At 42.4% G+C, this 15,523-nt stretch overlaps 1 protein-coding gene across 1 annotated transcript in view; it reads right to left on the bottom strand.

The window, feature by feature from the left end:
- The window catches only part of WRN (WRN RecQ like helicase), a 233,478-nt gene that overhangs the window by 104,952 nt on the left and 113,003 nt on the right, over positions 1 to 15,523 (bottom strand). Inside the window, exons 18-21 of the mRNA XM_077274012.1 lie at positions 14,993 to 15,180; positions 7,350 to 7,524; positions 5,378 to 5,559; positions 2,066 to 2,167 (exon numbers count right to left, since the gene is read on the bottom strand). Of these exons, the coding sequence (XP_077130127.1) occupies positions 2,066 to 2,167; positions 5,378 to 5,559; positions 7,350 to 7,524; positions 14,993 to 15,180 (647 nt within the window). The remainder of the gene's footprint in view (positions 1 to 2,065; positions 2,168 to 5,377; positions 5,560 to 7,349; positions 7,525 to 14,992; positions 15,181 to 15,523) is intronic.

Here is a 15,523-nt window from a genome sequence, read left to right as displayed (position 1 = left end):
AAAAAAACAATATCCCTCACCTGTCTGAAGCTGAAAGAATCCATAGTGCCCCACACCTTAATCCTTCTGTGCAACATTTGCTCATCAGAATGGAGAGCTGGAGAGAATGACTCGCTGCAGCAAGACCGGGCCTCACGGTGAATTGCAGTGATGTCAATGAGATCACCGCTAGCACCATGAGAAAAAGTCTCACAGTACAGTGCTGAGCTCATTGAGGTTACCGCAGTTCAGAGGCCCGGTTGGGAACGCAGCCTCAGTAACCTGCGGTAACCTCAATGAGGTCCCCAATGGTCATTGACGCTGAGCTCACAGCAGCTCATTCTCCATCGGTTTTCCTCCTGGATAGTTGCATCTTGGCACCATCCAGGTTGAAAACTATTTACTGCAGCCAAGGATTACGACGTGGGACCATATGGACAGGTGGGGGATATGGTTGCTTTTAATTTTTGCTTTATAACAGGATACAGGGCTTCAATGGAATGGGCGTTAAAGAGAGTATGACTGTTTGTGGTTTTTAAATAAAAAAGTCAAACTGTGTGTCTCTTTATTTGAAATAAGGACTATATTCTTGTTGTTTTTATTTACAATATAACTATAGGATGACTAATGGAAAGGCATCCTATACACGCCCCACCATTACCAACCCATGGGCTTGATATCACCGAACAATAGAAAGGTGACATCAACCCCGCAAATATGAACCCCCACTTGTCACCGCCACAGGGCAAGAGGGAAGAGCCGAACAAAGCGCCAGAACTGGTGGTCTAGTAGATGCTTTTTTTCTGGGGTGGCTGCAGGCTGCTATTGTTAGGCTGGGGAGGGGGGGGGAAGTATTTATATCCATGGCCACTTATTGGCCTGAAAATACCAGCCCCCAGCCATCCATCTGCCTTAGCTTGGCCGGTAGTCAAAAAAGGAAGGGCACCCCACACCGTTTTTTTAAATAATATAAATAAATAATTTAAATAAATGGCATGGAGACCCCTCTATTCTTGATAACCAGCCTTGCTAAAGCTGACAGCTGAGGGTTGCAGCCCACAGCTGTTAGTTTTACCCGGCTGGTTATGAATAATACAGGGGAACCCAGGCCAATTTTATTTGTTTATAGCGCAAGCTGGTGAATATTCCCATCAGTCGATGCCTGCTCTCCCTGTTATCAGCGACAGCTGGAGTCAGCTGATGGGAGTAGCAGTCCCTTCAGCCAATGCTTGTGACCGGATGGAATCTTTCAACTTCAGACAGGTGAGGGATATTGTTGTTCTTTATTTTACACTGATATGTTAGCAGATCCATTCACTTGAATGAGTCTAAGTGTGCAAGTGTCTAACGTACGTGTGGAAATTGTCACCACGCGTACTGGAAACACTGACGTGTGAAAGAGCCCTAATGCTTAGGGGCATTGAAGCAGGCGGAATCTAAAGATCTGGCCAGATTCAGAGCAGCACTTGCAAACTCTCTAGTAATTGCGTGCATTCAATGCCTAGAAACTGTTCACCTCTAATAGAATACAGAGTTGGCCAGTGACCTAGGTAAAGAGCAGTACACAAAAAAGAGAATTAAGAATCGTTTTGTTCTTCAAAAAGCACTTTGCAATTTTTATCTGTTTCATATGATACACTGCTTTAAGAATAATATCCATCTGGGAACAATGGGAAAAGCCTCACGTAGATTTGTAGTGTAATTTACACAAATTTCTGTGCTGTAAAGTTGGTAATAAATCTCTTGCAAAGTCTTTTAAGACATATCATTCCTTTCCCTAGTCGATGGTCACAACTTGACAGCAAGTAGTCCTGTTGGCCTTTCTCCTACACAGCAACTCTCAAAGCCATGGCTAAGAGCATCAATCTGCACTTAGAAACGCTGATGGGAGTGCAACACTTAACATATTAAATTTATTAACACTAGTTATTTCTCTATTTAAATTTAGCATTCACAAAGACAGTGAATAGAAAGCGCACATCAATGCAATAATTCAATGCAAGACTATATAACGTGTTTGTTCTCCACATGAAACAATTACAAGGCAGTATATAAGTCAAATAACATTTTTTTAAAAGTTTCATACTTCCGCCTGCAGCTACTTGAATTAAGGTATTTTTCCATCTTTGCTAACATTTTCAGTTTGTACTCTCGAAAACCTTCATTTTGTATTTCACTGAGCATGTGCCTAAAAAAGAAAAAAAAAAACAATATATCTGTACATTTCTAACATATTACTATTATTATTAATTCGTTATATACAGCTGAAACTAGAAGTTTACATACATTATATAAAAAGAGACATATGCATGTTTTTCTCAATATCCAATATGAAATCTGAATAAACCTTTCCCGTTTTAGGTCAATTAGGATTACCATAATAATTAATATTTGCCAAATGCCAGAATAATGAGAGAGAATGTTTTAAGGCATTTTTATTACTTACAGCAAAGTCAAAAGTTTACATACACTAAGATTACTAGGTCTTTAACCCCTTACCGACATCGGACGTACTATCCCGTCCGATGTCGGCTCCCCTGCTTTGATGCAGGGCTCCGCGGTGAGCCCGCATCAAACCCGGGACATGTCAGCTGTTTTGAACAGCTGACATGTGCCCGCAATAGCGGCGGGTGAAATCGCGATTCACCCGCCACTATTAACTAGTTAAATGCCGCTGTCAAACGCAGACAGCGGCATTTAACTACCGCATCCGGCTGGGCGGCCGGAAAGGACGTCATCGCCGACCCCCGTCACATGATCGGGGGTCGGCGATGTGTCAGGACAGTAACCATAGAGGTTCTTGAGACCTCTATGGTTACTGATCGCCGGTAGCTCACAGCACACCTGCATTTCTGCTGCATAGCAGCGATCTGATGATCGCTGTTACGTAGCAGCGGCGATCGTGCTGTGCCTGCTTCTAGCCTCCCATGGAGGCTATTGAAGCATGGCAAAAGTTAAAAAAAAAAGTTAAAAAAAATGTGAAAAAAAATAAAAAAAATATAAAAGTTTAAATCACCCCCCTTTCACCCCAATCAAAATAAATCAATAAAAAAAATCAAATCTACACATATTTGGTATCGCCACGTTCAGAATCGCCCGATCTATCAATAAAAAAAAAGCATTAACCTGATCGCTAAACGGCGTAACGAGAAAAAAAAATCGAAATGCCAGAATTACGTTTTTTTGGTCGCCACGACATTGCATTAAAATGCAATAACGGGCGATCAAAAGAACGTATCTGCACCAAAATGCTATCATTAAAAACGCCAGCTCGGCACGCAAAAAATAAGCCCTCAACCAACCCCAGATCATGAAAAATGGGGACGCTACGAGTATCGGAAAATTGCACATTTTTTTTTTTTTTTTTTTTTTAGCAAAGTTTGGAATTTTTTTTCACCACTTAGGTAAAACATAACCTAGCCATGTTTGGTGTCTATGAACTCGTAATGACCTGGAGAACCATAATGGTCAGTTTTAGCATTTAGTGAACCTAGCAAAAAAGCCAAGCAAAAAACCAGTGTGGGATTGCACTTTTTTTTGCAATTTCACCGCACTTGGAATTTTTTCCCCATTTTCTAGTACACAACATGGTAAAACCAATGATGTCGTTCAAAAGTACAACTCGTCCCGCAAAAAATAAGCCCTCACATGGCCAAATTGACGGAAAAATAAAAAAGTTATGGCTCTGGGAAGGAGGGGAGTGAAAAACGAACACGGAAAAACAAAAAATCCCACGGTCATGAAGGGGTTAAACAATTCTGGACTGCCCATATAATGATGTCATGCGTTTCGAAGCGTCTGATAGGTTTTTCTTGCAACATCTGAGTTAGAGACACACCTGCTTCTTTCTTCAGCATCATGGGAAAGTCGAAATAAATCAGCCAAGATATCAGGAAGACAGTTGTGGACTTGCACAAGTCTGGCTCATCCTTGGGTACAATTTCAAGATACTTGAAGGTGCCTCGTTGATCTGTACAAACAATTATACACAAGCACAAACAAGATAGGAATGTCCAGCCATCACACCGCTCAGGAAGGAGACAGCTTCTGTGTCCCAGAGATGAACATGCTTTTGTCCGACATGTGCATATCAATCAAAGTACAAAACAAAAATACGTTGTGAAGATGCTGGTAAGATTGTGTCAAAATTCACAGTGAAACGAATATTGTGTCAACATGGGCTGAAAGGCCACTCTGCCAGGAAGAATCCATTACTTCAAAAGAAACATAAAAAAGCGAGATTGATATTTGAAAATGCACACAGAAACAAAGAGCTTCATTTTTGGAGACATATCCTGTGGTCTGATGAAACTAAAATTGAACTTTTTGGGCATAATGACCATCGTTACATTTGGAGGAAAAAGGGAGAAGCCTAAGAACACCATCTGTGAAACACGGGGGTGACAGCATCATGTTGTGGGGTTGTTTTGCTGCAGGAGGGACTGGTGCACTTCACAAAATAGATGGCATCATGAGAAAAGAAGATTACATGGCAATACTGAAGCAACATTTCAAGACATCAGCCAGGAAGTTAAAGTTTGGGCGGAAATGGGTCTTCCAACTAGACAATGACCCAAAGCATACTGCTAAAATGGTAACAAAGTGGCTTAAGGATAACAAAGTCAATATTTTAGAGTGGCCACCACAAAGCCCTGATCTCAATCATATTGAAAATTTATGGGCAAAGCTACAAAGGCAGGTGCGAACAAGTCGACCTACAAACATGGATCAGTTACACTAGTTTTATCAGGAGGAATGGGCCCAAATGTTGACCAATTATTGTGAGAAGCTTGTGGAAGGATGTCCCAAACGTTTGACCCAAGTCATTCAGTTTAAGGGCAATGGTGCCAAATGCTAATGAAATGTGTGAAAACGTTTGAATTTTCAGTAATAAAAACGTCTTGAAACATTCTCTCTCTCATTATTCTGGTATTTGGCAAATATTAATAATTATGGCAATCCTAATTGACTTAAAACAGGAAAGGTTTATTCTGATTTCATGTCAGATATTGAGAAAAACATGCATGTGTGTCTTTTTATATAGTGCGTGTAAACTTCTAGTTTCAACTATTTAAGTAGCCTAAAAAACTGGATTTTTAGTTCATGTGTTAGCTCATGGAGATAGCAAATTCTGAATAGCAACATACAAAGACCCCACAGTTCCGTATTAAAGAGCCATAGGCATGCCAAAATGCAGCTGCATCAGATCTCCATGGGGCATTTTATTAGAATTGCTTCCAATTGAGATATTCTATGTAATATAGCATGCAATAGAACACAGCACATTCTTTTCTGTCACAAAATGAGACATTTTTTATGCTCAGCAATTTGTTATTATCACTAGTCAGGCTATTAAATCTAGTACACCACTACCTGCTGTATCAAGAATTCTACTTACCTGTTAAACGTCATATCCGTGGGAGCCCATAAAACATGACAACTACTAGGGAGACCATCTCTACCGGCTCTACCAATTTCTTGATAGTAGGATTCCATTTCTTTAGGAGCTCCATAGTGGATCACTTTACGGATGTCTGGTTTATTGATACCCATGCCAAATGCAACAGTCGCCACAACACACTAGAAAGTGCAGAGCACACTGGTCATTATTACTCAACAAGATGTACCTTGGTTTCGAAAAACGAATTTCCATACTCTCAATGCATTTAATAGGTCATTTTACAGTGGTCCCGTAAGGTTTTATAGTTTCACGTAATAATATATTAAACATAAAATGGTCTTTCCTGGGCCACATTCTGGTAGGTAGTCTAGTATCGCCTCTCTGACAAGTACTGTATGGCTCTGGGCTACGATGAGTGGATACATAGTACTCTCCCAATACACTGTACACCGATTCATCACATTTACCCTCGGCTCTGACTTTTATGTGGATAGACTTGTCATATCTGTATTACTTGTTTCTGTTTCTTTGACCTTCATTCTTTCTTATTTTGGGTGACATTGAAGTTTTGGAAATAATTACTAGTTCTCCATAGAGTCTTGGTCTCAGGTTAGAATATCTTCAATTTACAATAGTTGTCCCAGCATAACTGGAGTAGAAAAAAAAATGAACTCCACCCCAATCTAATCTCCATTCTACTCATTATTCCTCCAGATAAAACTAACTTTTAAAAGGGAACCTGTAGCCAAGTTTGGCTGATATGAGATACGGCCACCATCTTTCAGGCCTGATATACATCATTCTACTATGCTGTATATAAGCCCCCAACCCAACCCCGAAGAGAAGAAAAAGAGCTTTTATTATACTCACCTGTAGGGTGTTCCAGTCTGATGGGGGTCTATGTTCTAGGTTCGGCGCCTCCCATCTTCTTATGATTGATGGCCTTCCTGCTTCGTGTGGATGACGCGTCCATGGCATCAAGCTCCTGTGCAGGAGTACTTCTCTGCTCTGAGGGCAGAGCACAGTACTGCAGTGCGCAGGCACCGGGAATGGTCAAAGAGCCTTGGTGCATGCCCACTGCAGTACTTTGCTTGTAGGAAGATGGGAGGGGGTTGACCAATAACAGATACCCCTTGGACTGGACCGCTCCACATACGAGTATAATAAAAGTTATTTTTTTTCTCTTACAGGTCGAGTTGGGGGCAGATATACAGCATTATAGAATGCTGAATATCCGGCCTAAAATGTGGTGGCCATACCTCATATTGGCCAAACCTGGTGACAGGTTCGCATTAAATGTTCCTCACCAGTTTCTGCACACAAACTTGACTTCAAAAACTGCACAACTCATTGATAACTCAATGAATGAAAAAAGTGCAAGGTCCAGAGAAAATCTGGTGCACAATTTTACATTTAATGAGGTGCTTGCTGCAGTTTTAATAAAATAACTGTTTTACCTGATGCACATCTGTCAGTTCTCTAAATGCTGAGCTCCATATAACCCCACCCACAGCACTGATTGGCAGAGTTCTGTTTACACTGTGAATAGGCAGAAAGCTGCCAATCAGAGGTGGGGGCGTGGTTATACACAACTCACGAATATGGATTGTTGTGGGTAATGGCAGTTCCTATAGTTGTCCTAGGCTCCAGATGGCTACTATTAGGAGTTCAAGATGCCCAAAAAATGTAATTAGTTTGTAGTCCTGTTACTCATCACTTCACACCACTTATGGCCCTGACCATCATATGTGGGGTGCGATGACTCATGATGATTATTGTGACTTTCATTAGTTGAACACACCATTCTAACATTTGTCATCTATACTGTGAATTAAATATAAATCAGTGGAAGAATTATGGTAATTTAGGCTTTCTATGTACACGAATGAACCAAAGCTCAACTAGAATACAGCAGCATATCTTACTCTTGTATAACATTGCAATTCAAAGAAGAAAGCCACAACTGTACCTGTATTTCATCTCGCATGAAGCGATGATGTACGTCTCTTCTAGCCTTGATCCCCATACCAGCGTGATAAGTATCACACGAAATGCCCAGCTTCAATAATTCTGCAGTGACCTGTTCTGACATTTTTCTGGAGGGGCAATAGACAATAGCAGCACCTTCAAATTCCCAGCCAGGCCTATGAGCAGAAATAAAAGGTTTAAAATGGTACCCCTGATTTCTACAACCAAGATAAATATCGACAACCTTTCATACTTTTCTGTTTAACCCCTAAAAAAGATGCTGTGTGCACATACTCTATCACTGAAGTGAATGGGGGAAGGCTTAAATGTCAAAAATTAAAAAGGCAGCTTAGTTTTACCAATTATGTACAACCCGTTTCATTACACTGTGTGCACAGTTATTAGTCAAGTGAGTATTTTGACCATATCGTCATTCTTTTGCAGATTTTCCAACTCTGGTGCTGTAGAAACTTGAATACTTATTGAATGAAGCATATCAGGTGATATTCACTACAATTCGTACACAGGGCCAGGCAGTGAAGCCGGCGCTGATTGGGCACCACATGTCATACAACCGCACAAAAGCCCCGGGATGGCGAGTGTCGACACCAGTGGAACGGCGCCGCCATGGGAGGGGAGTATAAGCTTTATTATTTTATCAGTGCCAAACATTTAGATGAAGAAGGGGTTGTCCTAGTAGTGGACAACCCTTTAAGGCTCATGCATATCATATGCAGGTTCTAAGTCACATTGACTGTATAAACTGCATGTATACTTTGGGCCCACTGTATATACATAGAGCTACTAATATAAAAGATCAATAGATAAAAATAATATAAGTGAAGTTTCAACTTTAAAATGTTAAATATCAAAAAATAATAACACAGAAAGGTAACAGTTAATAGGAAAAAGTTTGTAAAACTAGATTGGATGTGGGACTTTAAGACTGCATGAAACCATCCGAGTATAGAAATTATGCCAATTACCACCCTATGAATTTTCAGACAGAGTCCTCAGACTCATTTTACTCCTAATGATATGTTTGGTAAAATGATCCGGTTACATGAAGGAGGCCCTCAGAGAAATTATTGACATTAAATTTGTGTTTGGACCTCAAGCTCTACCCATCTGTGACAACATCTGTGTGTTTTTCTACCTTGGGTGAAATTTGATAGATGTCTGAGGAAAATAGGCTAAGTCGCCTTTGGGCAATTCTGTCTCTGTGCATCAGCTGCAATTCAGATAGCAAGCTCCTCAGAAGAAAGCTTAGAAAAGGGATGTTATTGTGATGACAGCAATAGAACTCTTCAGCCGTGGATTTTGAGAGAAAATGTTATTAAGGAAACCGTGATCACCAACACAATACACCATAACTCATAAGCGATAGGCTGCCTGCTTAGAATCAAGTTGAAAATAAACAAGTTAAAAATGAACAGAATGGGTTCTATTTGGGAAAAACAAACACCAAAAGGCAAGCAGAAATATATATATTTTTTTAACTTTGTGAAATTATTTTATTTTTTGTGCTCTACTCACATCCAGAAGTGATCATGACCGGTGACGTCATATCTACTGATACCTGCTGGAATGCATGAGCGATCAACACATACGGTAGAAGTAGACTAAGTGACCCACTGGCTCACCCCTCGATGCAAAAGAGAGGGGAGCAGGACTAACCCTTTACAGATAACCTCTGATGCATCTTTTTTATGCTTTGTGTAATTTATTTTCCAGTGCTGAGCATCACTGTAGTGTATGGGGAAGTGTTTTCTGATGAGTGGTGGTCCTATTTCTCAGGATTTGCTAATCTTCCCAAACATTTACTGGGAGAGTCGAAAAGGCTTTCATACACATTCAGTCAGTACTGTCAACATCAACGAGTTAACTGAACTGCTCAATGGCTGGTGCTACAAGGCGACATTTGTCATACGACAAATTCTCAGAGAAGTTGTGAACCAAAAACCTCTATGCAACTTGCTTTCATGTGACTATTTTAGAGCTCGGATTTTGCTGTAAGATAAAACAGCCAAGCTGCGACAAGTGGCATGTCACTTACAACTTGCACTGAAGTCTATGGCAAGTGAGAAGCTCACGACCAGAAACAGAAAATCCAATTTATTTGGAAACATTTGCAATTCTGTGTCGCCGTATGTCACAATGTGACACCATGGGAAATCATTAGATGCAAAGTCACAATTCGAGACTGCAATTTCAGTGTGGCGTGACAAACGTCACAATGTAGCACTAAAGGTACCTTCACACTGAACAACTTAACAACGATAACAATAGCGATCCGTGACGTTGCAGCGTCCTGGATAGCGATATCGTTGTGTTTGACACGCAGCAGCGATCAGGATCCTGCTGTGATATCGTTGGTCGGAGCTAGAAGGCCAGCACCTTATTTTGTCGCTGGATCACCCGCTGACATCACTGAATCGGTGTGTGTGATGCGGATTCAGCGATGTCTTCACTGGTAACCAGGGTAAACATCGGGTTACTAAGCGCAGGGCCGCGCTTAGTAACCCGATGTTTACCCTGGTTACCATTGTAAATGTAAAAAAACCAAACACTACATACTTACATTCCGGTGTCTGCCGCGTCCCCCGGCGTCCGCTTCCCTGCACTGTGTCAGCGCCGGCCGGCCGTAAAGCAGAGCACAGCGGTGATGTCACCACTCTGCTTTAGGGCCGGCGCTTACACAGTGCAGGGAAGTAACCCGATGTTTACCCTGGTTACCCGGGGACTTCGGCATCGTTGGTCGCTGGAGAGCTGTCTGTGTGACAGCTCTCCAGCGACCACACGACGACGAAACAGCGACGCTGCAGCGATCGGCATCGTTGTCTATATCGCTGCAGCGTCGCTTAATGTGACGGCACCTTAACATAAATGTAACAAAGTGGAGAAAGACACCCAGGGATGTTAAACTCAAGTACACAGAGGGCCAAAATTGAAAACTTAGACTTAGTAGGCGCTATGTGCACGGAGATGTATGGGAGAGTACAAGCGAGTGTGTGATGATGTAGTGCGAAGAGGAGGGAACTTCCATCTCAGGTGAATGCCTGAGGCAGTGCTTCATTGCTGCGACGTGCATTACAACGGGGCGTGCTGTAAGAGCCTTGCTGTAACCAGGAAGCATGCCGGACTGGAAACTTGGGATTTGTAGAATTAGTGGTGCATGCGCTGTCTACTGGCGGGCAAGCTCTAGTAGACAGCGTCACCATCGGGCTCCTTTCTCAGTTCTCCCAGCCACCCACAGCATCTTAAGGGACATCCCCTTCCATGCCATACCGGATCTCTTCGCCTATCTACTATAGTCCACACTTGGAAACTCTCCATATTCCTTCTATTCCAGCTCCGTGTGTTTACCTTTATCTTCTTATAAGTGAGGTTTGACAAAGACCCATCACGGGGTCGAAACGATACCTACTTTATACCCACTATGGAGACCCTCTCCACTTTTTGCCTAAACATTGTGGTGACCTGAATAAACTTTTGTTCTTGCTATGCATCTAAAAATTCAAAACTTGAGTGCAGCTGTTTTCTTCAATTTATGACTTTCGATTGGATTATCCACTTTCAGCCAGCACCTATCTAACTATATACGGAGTGCACGCCATTTTTTTTGTTTAGGGCAAGCTCTAGTAGACATTCGGTAACTATCTCTTCTTTAATAATACGAGCTCAAGCAGTACTCCATCTCCACCTTGCTGGTAACTTAGGCTACTTTCACACTAAACCGTCGGCCCGACGTACGTTGTGCTAAATTTAGCACAACGTGGGCAGCGGATGCAGTTTTACAACGCATCCGCTGCCCATTGTGATGAGCGTGGAGGAGGGGGCGGAGTTCCGGGCGCGCATGCGCGGTCGGAAATGGCGGAACCGACGGACAAAAAAAACGTTACATTGAACATTTTTGTCACGACGGACCGCTAAAACACGACGCATTCGTCGCACGACGGATGCGACGTGTGGCCATCCGTCGCCCATTAAAGTGTATGGCAAAAAAACGGATCCTGCGGGCACATTTGCAGGATCCGTTTTTTTGCCATAACGACGGATTGCGACGGAGGCAAAAAGACGGAAGTGTGAAAGTAGCCTTAGTCAAAGTGGATGTCTTTGTCCATGACTGATCCAGCCATCTGGTTCGAGTCAAGAGCCACTCATCTCGTAAGTCAGAAAACCTTTAAAAATATGTCTCCAAATATCTCTTTTCCCAGTCTTCCTGTTTCTGTGTCTTGTTCAGTGGTGGTCGGATTTCAGCTTCCTTGGCCATGTCTCTGAGCATTTCAGCAACAAGTTTGCTGAGGTGTACGTTCCCCAAAGGGACATCTGCGTGGATGAGTCCCTAATATATTTCAAGGGGAGGCTCAAACTACGACAATACCTGCCCAGTAAGGGTGAAATTAATGTCTACAAACTGTGTGAGAGTACCTCAGGGCACACCCACAATTTAGGGTTTATGAAGAGGACACCCAGATTTAACTCCCTGAATGCCCTCCTGTCCTGATAGGGAGTGGGAAAATTGTGTGGGATTTGGTACATCAAATCGCCTCTATGTAGATAACTTACACATCCCACTTTTAAAGTCCCTCTCTGCATGAGCTACTGCAGCATGCAGTACGGTCCTCAAAAATCAGAGGCCTCCCTAGGATGCTAATTGGGCAGCTGCTCTGAAAGGGTAGAGCAGAGCCCAGTGTAGTGACAACATGCTGGTGGTCAAGGACAAGAGGGATGTCCTTTTCTTGTCCACCATACATGGTGATGGCAGGTACCTCTAACACAGGTCCACAAACCAAAATGGGGACTGGGGTGCAACAAGATCATGGGGGGAGTAGATCTCTCTGATGAGGTCCTCCAGCCATACAGTGCCATGAGAAAAGCCAACTTGTGGTACAAAAAGCTGACCATGCCCATCATACAGATGGCAATGTTTAACAATGTGTAGGCCAAAGCAGGACCTTCCATCAGTTTCAAGGAGGTACTAATCAAGGCCCTAATATTTCACAATTAGGAAGGAGCAGGCCGCGGTACTTGCGGAACAGAAGGTGCCCGTGTTGTAACAGGGCAACATTTCTCCGGTGAGGTCCCTCAAACTGAAAAGAGAGGAAGATCATCAAAAAGCTGCAAACTGTGTTACAAAAGGGGGACATGAAAGGACACCACTTATCAGTGTGACACCTGCACTGACAAACCTGGTATGTGTATGAAATACTGTTTCAGAGTCGAGCACTCATCCATAGACTAATAAATGTATTTCTGACTTACACGACTCACATATGCCATCCTGATGCACACTACACAACTCATGTATGCCACATAAAAAAACTAACATACCAGGAAAATACTAGATCAATTCCAATATAGGGCCACTAGTGGGGGGTTTCCACTATTTAGGAGCATCAGGGGCTCACCAAAAGCGACATGACGCACGCAGACCATTCCATCAAAGTCTGCATTTCAAATGTCGCTCCTTCCTTTCCAAGCCTTGCCGTGTGCCAAAACAGTAGCTTTCCAACACAATTGGGGTATCTCCATTAGCAGGAGAAATTGAACAAAAAATTTGGGGGTCCATTTAATTCTATTACACTTGTGAAAATAAACAAATTGGGGCTTAAGGAATTTTTTTTCTGGACAAAAAATATGATTTTTTTTATTTTCACGTCTCCACGTTATAAAGTTCTGTGAAGCTACTGGGGGTTTCAAGAGGCTTAACACACATCTAGTTAAGCTCCTTGAGGGATCTAGTTTCCAAAAAAGGGTCAATTGTAGGGGGTTTCCACTGCTAGGGCACATCAGGGGCTCACCAAACGAGACATGGTGACTACTCTCGATTCCAGCCAATTTTGCGTTCAAAAAAGTCAAACAGTGCTCTTTCCCTTCTGAGTCCTGCCATGCGCCCAAACAGTAGTTTTCCCCCACATATGGAGTATTGGCATGCTCAAGAGAAATCGCACAACAAATTTTGGGGTTCACTTTCTCCTGTTACTAGTGATGCTCAGATAGAAGTTAATCAGAGATTTATGTCACACAAAATAGTTAACAAAAACTATTTCCTACATGTCTACTTTACAGCAGCACAAATTTTGAAACTTTTTTTGTTAAGAAGTTAGAAGGGTTAAAAGTTGACCAGTGATTCGTAATTTTTACAACAAAATTTACAAAACCATTTTTTTTAGGGAGCACATCACATTTTTCAAGCACGCAGAAGTCAATCAATTAGCACCCGAGCATACTCAGATAACACTTTATCCGAGCAAGTTCGCTCATCACTAGCTGTTATTATTGAGAAAACAAAAAAATGGGTCTAAAGTAAAAACTTTGTGAAAAAAAAGTGAAATGTTCATTTTTTCCTTCCACATTGCTTTAGTTCCTGTGAAAAACCTGGAAGGTTAAAAAACCTCTTGAATGTGGTTTGGAGAACCTTGAGGGGCGCAGTTTTTGGAATGGTGCAACTTTTGGGTATTTTCTGTCATATAATCCCCTCAAAGTCACTTGAAATGTGATGTGGTCCCTAAAAAAAAGGTTTTGTAAATTTTGTTGGAAAAATGAGAAAATCGCTGGTCAATTTTTAGCCCTTCTATCTTCCTAAGAAACAAAAGCTTCAAAAATTGTGCTGATGTTAAGTAGACATGTGGGAAATCTTATTTATTAACTATTTTGTGTGACATAACTCTCTGATTTAAATGGAATCTGTCACCACATTTGACCTATCTAAACCATTAATATCGTCTCTCTTCCCCCTCCCCCCCAGGGGCTTTCTCCAACAGCCTCCACAGCCTTCTTATCTGTGATTCTTATCTGTGATTGCTAGCCCTTGACAGATCAGTGATTCTTAAGGTACCGTCACACCAGGCGATATCGCCAGCGATCCGTGACGTTGCAGCGACCTGGATAGCGATATCGCTGTATTTGACACGCAGCAGCGATCTGGATCCCGCTGTGAAATTGCTGGTCGCTGCTAGAAGGTCTGCACTATATTTGGTCGCTAGGTCGCCGTGTATCGCCGTGTTTGACAGCAAAAGCAAGGATACCAGCGATATTTTACACTGGTAACCAGGGTAAACATCGGGTTACTAAGCGCAGGGCCGCGCTTAGTAACCCGATGTTTACCCTGGTTACCAGCGTAAAAGTTAAAAAAACAAACAGCACATACTCACCAGCGCGTCCCCCAGCCTCTGCTTCCTGACACTGACTGAGCGCCGGCCCTAAACTGAAAGTGAAAGCACAGCGGTGACGTCACCGCTGTGCTGTTAGGGCCGGAGCTCAGTCAGTGTCAGGAAGCAGAGGCTGGGGGACGCGCTGGTGAGTATGTGCTGTTTGTTTTTTTAACTTTTACGCTGGTAACCAGGGTAAACATCGGGTAACTAAGCGCGGCCTTGCGCTTAGCAACCCGATGCTTACCCTGGTTACCCGGGGACCTCGGCATCGTTGGTCGCTGGAGAGCGGTCTGTGTGACAGCTCTCCAGCGACCAAACAGCGACGCTGCAGCGATCGGCATCGCTGTCGCTATCGCTGCAGCGTCGCTTAATGTGACGGTACCTTTAATGAAGGAAACAAGGATGCATGACTCAATGCTTATTTACTGATTCTTTTCCGCAGATAATTGCTTAAAGCACTTTAGTTATGAGATAAAATAGGTCTTACCCTTGCTTTTTATTGAGAAATTGCTGAAGATCTCGAGAGATATTTGATGTCTTCCGAGCTACTTCAAGGTACAAGTTTGGACGATCAAAGCTAGTACAGGTGATCTGTGGGTTACGCAACTTTAAGGATGCCAAAATGTCATCACGTACCGAGGGACTTGCCGTTGCTGTCAAAGCCACCACAGGAACCTAAGAGTATCAGACCAAACAATTATTATTAACAAGTTATTACTGAAGAATAGTGCTATTAAAAACACATAATAAAGGTTTGTAATATTGCATTAAGTAACTGTATAAAGCTTATCAATAGAGGCAACTGAAAGAGAAAAAAAACATTCTATACCTTGTGCACTATTATTAGGCATGTGAGTATTTGACCATATCATCTTGAATACTTAATGGATAAAGCAGATGAGGTGATGTGCATTTGCGTAATGAGGAACGGTTGGGTCTAAGGATATCAACACCTTTTATCAAGGTGTGCAGAATTATTAGGCCAAATGAGCCAAAAGAGATTTAACTTCATCAAGAC

This window comes from Ranitomeya variabilis, chromosome 1 (genome assembly GCF_051348905.1).
Source record: "Ranitomeya variabilis isolate aRanVar5 chromosome 1, aRanVar5.hap1, whole genome shotgun sequence".
Lineage (NCBI taxonomy): Eukaryota > Metazoa > Chordata > Amphibia > Anura > Dendrobatidae > Ranitomeya > Ranitomeya variabilis.
This window is presented reverse-complemented; position numbering and strand designations above follow the sequence as displayed.